Here is a 12,761-nt window from a genome sequence, read left to right on the forward strand (position 1 = left end):
ACACCACACACTCCAGTCTTAAATATAATTATTTCACACAGAGCCCACCCACTGTGTGCTGGGGTTCACTGCTTGCTTCTTTCCTAAAACCAACAAAGAACAGGTATCTATGCAAGGGATTTCACACTTGCTATTAAATATCTTGTAGTGGTTGTCAAATCCATGGAAAAATACAGTCTCTGTAGGACAAGAATTACAGACACCAAACAATGTACACAAACTTAGCATCCTATTACTTAATCAGCTCTCAGCACACAGAATTGCATAGTATGCTACATACTACGCTTGACATTTTCACACATCACAGGGCTCCCTAGAGTGTGAAGGAAAAGTGATGTGAAAATCATTCAACTCCTCCTCAGCAGCTCCAAATTTTGAAGTGGAAACTCATTCTAAAAACATCAATCATGGAAATAAAACAAATGAGAGTTAACATCTAAACATGATGCCAACCTTACTTCCACACAGGCCAAATCACTGTACTACAGACTCTAGTGATAGATGTCTCAGCTTTGACTAAGATAAACTGTTCAGGGCTATGTCTCACACATTACATAAGGATTATCATCAAATGAATGAGGCAACTGTCACTATGTTGACAAAAACAATAAATCCACGGTTATCATTTTCATAACATAACTAGTGTGATATTAGAAGATATTATAAACACTTATCAAACAGAAGAATAATGATGGTTTCCCTTTGACAGACACTGTCATTTACTGCACTTATTCTGGCGATAGGTTTTCAATTGATTCAGGAAGCTAAAATTTGTCTGTTTTTTTCTTCACATTATCTTGTTTCATTTGTAAGCATTTGATAGTACTTTTCATTTGCTTCTGTTTACAAAAAAAAAAAAATACACAGGACTAAATGATATACACCAATGCTGTTGCACAATTTTTTTTTTTCTGTCATTGGGAAGTGAACGATCAAAAGAAATGAAGTTGCTATTGATCTTCTGTTGTTCCAAGAAAACAATATCTTCACTCTATTAAAAAATACTACTCCTTTCAAGATAGTCACAAACACTGGCCTCTATACTAAACATTGCCAGAATGAGCCAGTATGTATTAAGCTGTCTAATGACATGGCTATCTTCTGCAGGCCTTATTAACTGTACAAATCACACAGAGTTCTTTAGTTTGATGAAAGAAAAATATCAGTACACAAATCAGCATCAAATCAGATTTTAGTCACAGCAGAAACAAATGCATGTTACACCCATAACTTACATATTAACAAATAAATCTTGGTCTTGTCCTAGACTTGTTGCACACAACCATTTGTCATATCTTTGGGAAGAAGACCTTAAAACAGATGGACATGATAGCACTATGGCCTCCATAGAAGTACAATGTACAATGACTTGACTACTTGTTACATGTCTGTGTGTAAATATTGATATGCTACACCTGTCATTTAACACACATACACCACACCATTGTTTTTCGTCATTCTGTGCTTGTACATCATAGGAATTTGATCAGATTGTAGCCTAGTATCATAGTATCACTAATGGAATCTAGGTATTTGAATTCATATGTTTCATTTTTCATTCCCATTTTTCAAGGGGAGGTGCACACGGACACCAGTCCAAAGAAAATAATTTCAATGTACTTTACAAGACGAAGATCTTATCTTTGGTTGACCAGCAGACAATATCACAGTTCATAGGGTTGTCCTTTGTAGAATCTTAAAAACCTGACATTAAAACCAAAATCTTAGGACACAGACAAGTTCATTCTGAAAGGTTGAAAGAATATTTTACCTAAGCCTGAACATCACCAAGTGATATTGCATATTCACATACACTAGCCATACATTCCTAAGGCTTACAAGCAAGTACATGGGATAAATGCCACTTTGCAAAAGATGAAGCTGAGGAATTTTTCCTGCTGCATGTTTTTCTTTTTCTTTTATATTCTGTTTAGGAGAGACATCCAGTCCCCTGGATCTGGTCATCTGTAAGGATTTGTCATCAATTCCCACGCTGCTTGTCACGGAGATCTCTCTTCAGACGACGAACCTGTGGGTCATTGATGGAAAGGAAATGGTGATGAAAGCTTGCAGCATCACGCAGTTTGTATTTTCTTTTGCTCTCTTACAAGTTTACATCACTGAATTTACCTCCACTGCCATATAAGAAAGCAAAAGTGTATACCAAACATTTGAATTACTACTGTTTACGTGTTGTAGCGAAATCAAACCGTCTTCAACGGGTTAAAGGTCCTGTTTACCTTTGGGAACAGTGATTTAAATGAATTTCAAGATAAGACATTTAACGCATATGTGTAGGTTTGTTGTACCACATTACATCCTTTCATATAGGATTTTTATGATAAAGCCTAAAATATAAGGAGATATCTGTATTTTTATCAATAAAACGTAACTGTAGACGGTTTAGTCTGGAAATTTTTTTATTATAACTATTGTTCACATTTTGTATATTTAACAATACTTAGCATCGATTTTAACGATTCAAATTTTTACAGTGGTTGTTTCTATCCCTAACTCACATTTTAGAACTATTTTAAAGCACTTATGCTGGGTTTTTGTTGTATCTCCAAATGGTAAATTATGCCTTTAAGAAATAAATTCATAGCTATTCCTCAGCTACAGAAAAAGCTCACTGAAAGGGAATCATGCTGCCATCTAATCTGAAAAAGATTTAGAAAACTTCCCAGATAATGGCATTATTTCTCCTTCCTCTACCTTGAATGGACTCATTACTGTATTTCTTCTTCTTCTTCTTTTATGGTGTATGTATTCTCAGTCTTTTTGCTCTGGCATAAAGTGCCTTGAGCATTCAAACAGAATGGAAAATGGTGCTATTGAAATTGTATGTATTATATATATTATATATTATGTTTCATTCTGCTTGATTTGACCTTTGACCTTACCTGTTTGGACAAGTCTCCGATGGTTGCCTTCATCTCACTCATAATCTTTCTAGTCTCAGCCATCTCAGCTTCTAGAGCAGCAAACCTCTCCTCTATCCCAGGACCAGAGGATCCGGGCTCTGATGTGGTATGAGAGGGTTTGACGACTGGAAGCTTCTTACTCTCTGGTGCTGAAATCTTCACTCCTTTAGTGGGCTTGGATGGGGCCGTGTATTCTACAGAGCGCCGTGATCTGGACGAGAACTGAGGTACTGATGTAGATTCTGGAGAGATTACATAAAGTGACATGCTGAACAGTTTCATCATAATTTTTATGGTAAAACATTAACTTTCAATACTGGAAAGTAATTGGACAATGATTTGTCAATACAGTACTTTTGAACAAAATATTAAATGGGAACGAAATCCCAAACACATTTGGTATGTGGACTAAGTGAATACAGAAATATTAGTACAACACGTCAGTGAAGTTTGAGGAAAATGGGACAGTCCTTTCAAATGTTATGAATATTATACAGTTTTTGAACAGCCATCACTGGATAAGAAGACTACAATAATCTATGATGTCACTTGTGGACCATGATATCAAATAACAAACAAACAAACAAACTATACAGATAGATAATTCAACATATTCTAATTTTCTAGCCTAATTAAAAAAAACACTTAGCCTACCTCTTTCAAAAGGCTGGGGGACTAATACTACCGTGAACAAGTGTCAGTAACAAGTGTGATGAATGGGCGCTTTTCAGAAAAAATGAAATTTTGTGGAATTTTCTTGACAGTTTCTTTAAATCATTGTAAAACAACACTGCCGATTTCACACATGGGTAAATGATACATAATTGTAGGACCTCACTTCAAATCTATTCTTTCTTGTGAAGTGGCTGTAAGACCAAAGCCTACATAGTTACAAACCTTCTGGACAATCTGCCCAAACCCGTAGATCCATGGAAGGAATGCTGGAACACTTCTTGTACCCAGTGGGAAAGTCTGCCATTCTAAAGACATCAGCATTAACCCGGTCTATAGAATCCCCATTGTCGCACAGGACTCTGGCCAGGGAGATCTGTTTGATTTGAGTCAGCTGCTCCGGGGTGAACACACCGGGATTCTCATACCAGAACCTTGAGACAAAACAAAACATACCATGAGTCATATTCACTCACCACTGCACTTGGACAGGGCATAAAATGTTTCATATGTGCAGATCATATTATGTCACCAATTGGGTCATCATTCTTCATATTTTCTTTGTAATGAACTACATCATTCCTCCAGATTGCTTTGGTGATGGTGGTGGTGTTGTTGTTGGGTTGTTGTTGTTTTTTCACCTAGAAAAAAAATAAACAGATGGAGTGCCCTTTATAACTAAATATGACCAGAGTGACAACAACCACATATGTATATTACACCTTGAAAGATTGTTCATATACTCAACAAATTTTATATTGAAATGTTATAAATATCCTTCATGAAAAATAAAGTGCACATTTATAGTATCATCAATCATATGAACCTTGCAAATGTAATAATTACACGGTAGCTTAGTATAGAAGAGTGAGATAGTAATCACTGAATGAAAGACAGCTTTTCAAGAAATCTCAAAAGAGTGTTCACATTACAATTTTCTACTCTAGTGCACAACTGTTTACAAACATGTTGCAAACAGCAAAATGTGCAATGTGAAGATTGGAAAATGGCAATTATCATTTTGAAATCAAACTTGTTAGATTTTTTCTTTTATTAATTAATTTATTTTAATTAATTCATTCATTTTTTATTTTTTATTTTTTATTTTTTATTTTATTTTGTATTTTGTATTTTTTTTAATTATTATTATTTATTTATTTTTTTTTTTTTTGGGGGGGGGGGGAATATTCAAAGTTAGCTTACATAAAAATCAGAGAGGGCACCATATACTGTACAATGTAGAAGAAAACAGGTCACTATGAATAACATGATTCTGCACACAATGATTTCTGCTGTGATATACCGGTAATGTCATGCTGTACAGAGAATGATGAAAGGTAATCACAGTATCACACATTGAACAACTAGAGTGTATTCTTTCAAGGGAGATAAAGACATATACTGTCCATCCATCTACAGGTGTTTTATGAGTCAATTTCTACAGATACATCACCATTAAATCAGCTGGATGCAACTAACTTTGAGATTAACAGTATAATGAAAGTTAACTTATTGAAAAAATAGCAAATGCCACTGAATGAAAATGCAACGCACATACATAATGGCACAAATTATTTCAACACTCACCGATCTCCTTCTCGGAGCCTGTGGAATTGTTTCACCAGTAGACAAGTGAACGTTGGTCCAAGAAGCCCGCCCTCGATTTTATCCTCAGAAAGACCTCCGACAAAGAGATCAACATTCCCAGGGTGACCGTAGATTTCTTGCAGCTTCTGTCTGACCAAAGGATTTCTGATCTCCGTACTGACGTCATCAAACGTCTCGGCTGCTGTCATGTTACAAAGGACGCGCCAGTCGTTGTACCCAGGAAGAGCATGGTCTCTGCCACGCTGAACGTTGATAGCAGCCAAATCCAGGGCGATTTCATGAGCCATTTGAAAGAGGCGTTCAGTCAGTTCAGTGTTGAGCATTGATTCCGGCCTGTTCTGCTTCATTGCAGTACCAAAGAGTCCACGGAGAACAGGATCGATGCCACCTTGATCAACGATGCGGTATGGTGAAAAGAAGGCTCGGTGCAGTGGGAGGTTACCATGGGATATTGGCTGGAAAGAAGCGTTGAGCCGTTTGATTTCAGGTTGGATGAGGGAGTGACCAAATCGGAAGGCAGCTGTAGCAAAGGCATTGAAGATGGATGAATCTGTGTTGGGGTTGTAGCCTTCATACTTGCCTAGTTTCTCCATACCATAGGGACCAAGGACTTTAGGCAGCCAATCTCTGTAGGAGATGAGTTGCATGGCAGCTCCAACAATTTTACGGGTCTCCTGGAAGAGTTTCTCCCCATCCCAGTGGGGGTTGATTTCACGCAGCCTCTGTACTATGCGATTGTGTTCCCTCATCCATATCGTGTGCATAGACAGCAGTCCAAGTTGTTCATTCCCACGAAAGTCTCCAACAAGGAAACATGGGATAGGACTCTCATCCTCATCACGGTCACAGTCGATGGGTGTGTCTCGGTTGTAAGGGAGCAAGAATCGACCTGACTCTACTTGGATTCCTACTTTGAGTCTGCCAAAGTTATTAGTCAAGTCTCTGAGATTGTCTGCTTGCTCTTTAGTACTGCCATAAACATTGGAGGCATCAATGTACGACGTGATTTGATTGATCTGTTCTCTGGGCATAATTCGATTGAAGAAGACAGATGTACTGCCACTGCCACAGACTGCACTGGATCGTGTGAATTCAATGCACTGTGTTCGGTGGATCCTGTTATCACCTTCTGGGACCTGGATGGGGAAACATGGAACCTGGTTCTCACATGTGTCCTTACATTCTACACCATCGCTGAATCGAGCTCTACTCAAACTCATCACGGTGAAGTCCATATCGTGATCTAAAAACTGTCCCCATTGCATTAACATGTGTGTGTAGTCTTGATGGGACGTTATATCAGTGGTAGAGATTATTTGGGATGACACTCGTCTGGAACTAGGCTTTGGAAAGCCATGGTAAAGAAGTGTTGTATTCCATCCAACAGGAGTATTGAAGCCATTTTCATAGATTGGCTTCAGCAGTCGTTTGAAAGGTGTGAGTGATGCTCCCCACTCAGGATGCTGCAGGTTATTACAACTTCCATCAAAGGAGCGATACTTTTTATGGAAGCATATATCTGAGCAATTGACGATCTTGGTGTGACTTGTGCACTGAGATAGATTGGAGATTACATTCAAGAAGCGGGGAGATACCAGATCATTGTAGGTGAATTCTGGATGGAAGAACAGAGAAGAAATACAGAGTTAAAGAAGAGTGGTGGTTTCTGTGACACAGCACTGTACCATCCCAACATTTACTGTCTGAATAAATCATCATACTGATTCAAAAACTGTTTACCACAAGCACAGCTGCACAGAATGAAAGTGTGTAGTACATACAATAACATGCCAGAGAATGAGATGGTCTCCATCTCCCTCTATACACTAAAAAAAATACATTTCACATATTGGACCCTTTCCTTTCCATATTATGTAGATATCAAAACAGGCTTTCAAATATACTTCATACATAGCAGAATTCACCCTTTACTGGTAATCAAAACTCAGATCCACTGGGACAGGTAACAATGTCACTCCTGTATAATTCCCTTGTAGCAATATCTTGATTTAAATGTAAAATGTATGCACATCTGTTAGAAAGCTCCCTCTTCAATTTAGGATTTTTTTAATTTTTTGTAATGAAGATATAACACATTACATGTGTGATGACAAGGCTTCACAAAAAGCATCAGAAAAGACGCTTTGTTCTTTTTCAAGAAGTATACTTTTCAAAAATGATTTCTAGTCTAACAACCAATTTGAACTACATTTCACTCCTTTGTGCTTAAACTACTCACTACCATAGCAATTACTAATACAAGGTTTTTTAAAAACCAAGTTAATTCCAGGAATAACATTCAATTATCTTAGTTTAGATTTTAATATTTGATGTTAGTTTGATGTTTATTTGTGTTAGTTTCAATCATTCAGAGTTTCTCTTATTGCATGTACTACAACAACTGCAGCAACATGTGGGTGTGTATGTTGAAGGAAAGACCCACCCACTCCTGTGAGGTTCACTTTCATTCCTGCCTCAATATGAAGATGAATCAGCTCCAACGTCCTCTCAAAAACCTCTGCTGCCCTCGCTATGCTCATGGCCTCCATGGACGGGAAACGAAAGAGGGTGAGAAGGTCATGGGGAGTTCGTGGTTTCTTGCGATCCTGGAGGTCACGGTTAGTCTCGTTGATGGCAGCATCGATGTTCCGTATAGCCTCCTCAATGGCTGTGTTCACATAGCTATCACCCTCACGTATAGACACGGGTACTGTGGTAAAAGTAGAAAACACCAATGAAGACTTCTGATGCAGTTAAAACAATATACCCAACAGACAAACATACAATATTTGTCATACACTGCACTCAGATATGTTCATAGAGTTCCAAGTCCATGCTGTGAAATATTGTATCATCACGAAACTAAATTTCATTGTTATTTTCACTCAGTGTTCAGAAGAATGCATTTACTCTCTTACATTAGGAAATATTATTTATCACTTGATGTTTAATACCAAATATGACATAAATGTACATGTATATCAATCTTATATGAGCGCCACCACTTTTAGATTCAAGTGCTCTAGGAAATACCATAGCACTTTATGCACCCAGATACTTGGCTTAACCTGCCAAGCTTTTTCATCAGCATTCAATAATAAATCTAAATTTGACCTAGTTGTAAAATTAGTAAGCCCACTCAGGAGCTGGGACAGGGAGGTCATGGGGACACAATTAGGATGAAGGGCATTAAGTAATCTCTGTATATTGACAATTAATTTCCCTCACATCAGTGCCAACTAGCACACTCCAGAGTGTGTGCCAATCAACAAAGAAAACACTGTGGGTTAAAATTAAAGAAAAAAGTAAAAGAGGCAGAATGGATGAGAAGACAAAGGGCCAGCTGAGAGGGATGAACATGACTGACCATTGACAGTGAGTTCCATTGCTGTGGAGGCATAGCCAATGGTGTTCCTTGCTGCACATTCATAGCGTCCCTCATCATCTAACCCCACATCATGGATGGCAAGGTGTCCTGCTTCACTGATGGAGAACTTAGCACTCTCTGTGATCTGAATACCATCCTTGGTCCATGTGATCACTGGGGTGGGGTCACCGGAGGCAGAGCATGGAAGCCGGATCATCGCCCCAGAAACCACCGTCAAGTCACTTGGAGACTGTGTGAACACAGGAGGGACTACAAGAGAAATAGAAGTGACATCATTATATGATACTTCTAGCCAAGGATGATGCACACACACACATAATAATCTGATTCCATGAAACACAAAGTTTCTACCAAATCATGAAGAGAAAATTACCAGACTGTTGCAGGTCTCGATTGAAAAGGTGATGCACAATTGTTACAAAAATAGCAGCTCTGGCATAATGTTGTCTCATCTATATGCCAGAGTTTGAAAACTGATAAAATGCAGAGACATCCGTTAGTTGGAGGGGGAGACAAGAGTTATATTGGCAGCATCAAACCATAGAGAGGCGGATTGATGTTCTTTCTAATACTTGCATTCAGTTTGTTGACCTCAAATTCCAACTTGTAGCTGTACCTGGTCAATATTTGCATTGCAGAGAGTAGTGTTAGTATTTCTGGATGCAAAAGTAGATGTCATAACTTGTCCTTCAGTGCAACAGCCAAAAATAGATTACAAAGTGCAATTTTGCAGTAATTTGTGAAAAATGTACAATTCTATTTGTGTTGTCATAAATTGTTCATGATGTTTCAAAGTGAAATTCATTTTCATCAGTGATCAGAGCACTTAGCATTAATTTTCCAATTGTATGGCAAACTGACATGGGTGAATCATGTATGAAAGTCATCATCAAACCAGTAACAGTCCTATATGGATGGTGGCCTTAGAATCCTCTTTTTCATGTTTGATGATGGAAAAAAGTAATTTAAACACAGATCATCATCTGACTTACAGCTCAACTTGAAGTCTTTTAATTTTCTGTAATCAGAGTCTCTTTGCTGTGGAAGATATTTCAAGTAAAACAGAAGTAGACTACTTACAACTTAATAAGAAAAAAAAAAGTTAACAGACAACAGGTGAATGGGCAGAGGGTGAAAGAACAGTCAGACATGACAGAGATGGATAGATAGATAGACAAATAGATAGATAGATAGATAAATAGATAGATAGACGGAGAGATAGAAAGATAAATAGATAGATAGATGAATAGATAGAGATACACTAGATAGATAGACAGATGAATAGATAGACAGAGAAATAGATAAATAGATAGATAGATAGAGAGAGAGAGATAGAGATAGATGAATAGACAAATAGATAGATTTATAGTGAGATAGATAGATGAACAGATAAATAGATAGATGGATAGATAGACAGATGGATAGATGAAGAGATAGATAACAGATGAATAGATAGGTAGATGAACGTAGATAGATTGATAGATAGATAGATAGATAGATAGATAGATAGATAGATAGATAGATAGATAGATAGATAGATAGATAGATAGATAGATAGATAGATAGATAGATAGATAGATAGATGACAGATGATGAGATAAGAGAAAGCAAGGAGAGACTTCCACACCTCTTGGTCTGATCTCAATCTGGGCCGTGGCCTGTCGCTGGCCTGCTTTGTTGACAGCAATACACTCATAGTTCCCAGCATCTTCCTGAGAGACTCGTACTATCCTTAGAGTCCCTGAGGCTAGGATTAAAAACTTCCTGTCATCGGGAAGGGCATTTCCTAGAATACGAGAGAAAAAAAAGATAAAAAGTGCTTTGAGGACAAAGCTATAACTAGAGTGGATTAATACTTGTGCCCTTAATATGAAAATAGTTTCCACCTGGAAGCAATTGATTAACAAGTTTTGTCCATGACCAATCCTTGTATACTGACTTTCATGGGATTTGAGCAAAGATCATATAGTGAGGTGCCCGCACCTCGTCAGGGGCCCGAATACCGTCACCCCGCTTAAAATTGTTTTAAGCGCACTAAAAAAAAAATTATAACTGGGACTGTGTTCAGTACGCTCAAAACTTGGCAGGGCTACCACAACCAAGCAAATTGTGGTGAAAACCGAACAGTTTTTCGCGAAAATCTGAAATTTTAATCGGAATACGTGTTAAAGTATCACCACTGTCCCTGCACTCATCTTTTACGTGTATGTCTATGGGAGCATCACGGTCACCTGCACACGTCTTTTACGTGCTAAGTCTATGAGAGCGCTGGTGACGAGTTGCGGGCCCATTCCTTAGCGCACAACTATTCCGCATCATTCGCGTTTGACGACAATAGCTGCAAATTTTCGATATCGATCAGTGAACTTGTGATTCCATTGGAATTTTCAGCATTTTTCCTTTATGTGAGTTGGATTTCAAAGAATTTCAGTGGCGAAATGTGATTCAAATATGCGCAAACATTAACTATGACGAGGTGCAGGTCACCCAAGTATACCTTTCTTTTTATCAGAAATTAACACAAATCTGTGTAATGTGAATTGTAGGAGCAAATCCACTCAATGATCAAGTTGCTTTTTTAGGTATGAAACAGAGCAAACTTTAATGAACTGGACAGTTAAGTTTTACTTCAATCAGACACAGTTAAAAGAGAATTACAGAATTTCAAAATCTTGAATGCTCTTATGAGAGAGTGACATAGTTAAAGCCATACATGCACATTAGATGAGGTGATTGGTACACATGACAATAAGCCATGTACAGGGTTGGTGCTTACAGAACATGTGTCATGTAAGACATTAATTGCCATCAAATCATATTGGCCACATTGAGCTGTACATTGGCTGTTTGGTAAATTCCTTCTCAACTGATTTTAGTGGTTAATGTGTGGGCAATCTATTGGAAGATCTAGTGTGAACGTAGTGGGATGTGATAGTTGGTATACCTTCCATTCTCCACTGAATGACTGGATGGGATAGTATACTAACCTTCCATTCTCCACTGAATGACTGGGATGGGATAGTATACTAACCTTCCATTCTCCACTGAATGACTGGATAGGATAGTATACTAACCTTCCATTCTCCACTGAATGACTGGGATGGGATAGTATACTAACCTTCCATTCTCCACTGAATGACTGGATGGGATAGTATACTAACCTTCCATTCTCCACTGAATGACTGAGATGGGATAGTATACTAACCATCCTTTCTCCATTGAATGACTGAGATGGGATAGTATACTAACCCTCCTTTCTCCACTGAATGACTGAGATGGGATAGTATACGAACCTTCCTTTTTCCATTGAATGACTGAGATGGGATAGTATACTAACCTTCCTTTCTCCACTGAATGACTGGATGGGATAGTATACTAACCTTCCTTTCACCACTGAATGATTGGGATGGGATAGTATACTAACCTTCCTTTCTCCATTGAATGACTGGGATGGGAAAGTATACTAACCTTCCATTCTCCACTGAATGACTGGGATGGGATAGTATACTAACCTTCCTTTCTCCACTGAATGATTGGGATGGGATAGTATACTAACCTTCCTTTTTCCATTGAATGACTGAGATGGGATAATATACTAACCTTCCTTTCTCCACTGAATGACTGGGATGGGATAGTATACTAACCATCCTTTCTCCATTATAGTCTCCACTGAATGACTGGGATGGGATAGTATACTAACCATCCTTTCTCCATTGAATGACTGGGATGGGATAGTATACTAACCTTCCTTTCTCCACTGAATGACTGGGATGGGGTAACCTTGTGAGCGACAGTGAAGCTCTACTGTGCTGCCCTCTATGGCTGAGTGAGGCTGTGGTGATATCTCAAAGGTTGGAGGAACTGTTAGGACACAAAGGATAAGAGTCACTTAAACATTTAAATTTACGAAGTAGCACGTCATAGCCACTTGAATGTCAGTAAATGAAAGAAAATGATGTGATCAACTCAGTGGTTTATAATTAAAAGTAATAATTCACCAATGTATAATCTTTGTTTCTTATCTTATACATTTCAACAAGATGCGGACAGTGTTTGCCTTGACAGATGTGTGAGAAAATTTTGATCCATACATGAATTGAACAGATACACGCAAAAAACAAAAAATCTTTTTTGGTAAACTACAAAAAATCAGTAAAAATCTTTCTGTT

The 12,761-nt window shown here is 38.0% G+C and overlaps 1 protein-coding gene across 3 annotated transcripts in view; it reads right to left on the bottom strand.

Moving 5' to 3' along the window:
• Positions 1–907: 907 nt before the first annotated feature.
• Positions 908–12,761, bottom strand: part of LOC140233630 (peroxidasin homolog) — a 103,123-nt gene continuing 91,269 nt past the window's right edge. For all 3 annotated transcript variants that reach the window (XM_072313728.1, XM_072313729.1, XM_072313731.1), the window contains 8 exons: positions 12,337–12,453; positions 10,220–10,378; positions 8,572–8,841; positions 7,648–7,914; positions 5,184–6,819; positions 3,822–4,030; positions 2,904–3,166; positions 908–2,029 (listed from right to left, as the gene is read on the bottom strand). In XM_072313728.1, coding sequence (XP_072169829.1) covers positions 1,982–2,029; positions 2,904–3,166; positions 3,822–4,030; positions 5,184–6,819; positions 7,648–7,914; positions 8,572–8,841; positions 10,220–10,378; positions 12,337–12,453 — 2,969 coding nt within the window. In that variant the 3' untranslated portion in view covers positions 908–1,981. The remainder of the gene's footprint in view (positions 2,030–2,903; positions 3,167–3,821; positions 4,031–5,183; positions 6,820–7,647; positions 7,915–8,571; positions 8,842–10,219; positions 10,379–12,336; positions 12,454–12,761) is intronic.

Source organism: Diadema setosum, chromosome 10 (genome assembly GCF_964275005.1).
Source record: "Diadema setosum chromosome 10, eeDiaSeto1, whole genome shotgun sequence".
NCBI classification, from domain to species: Eukaryota; Metazoa; Echinodermata; class Echinoidea; order Diadematoida; family Diadematidae; genus Diadema; species Diadema setosum.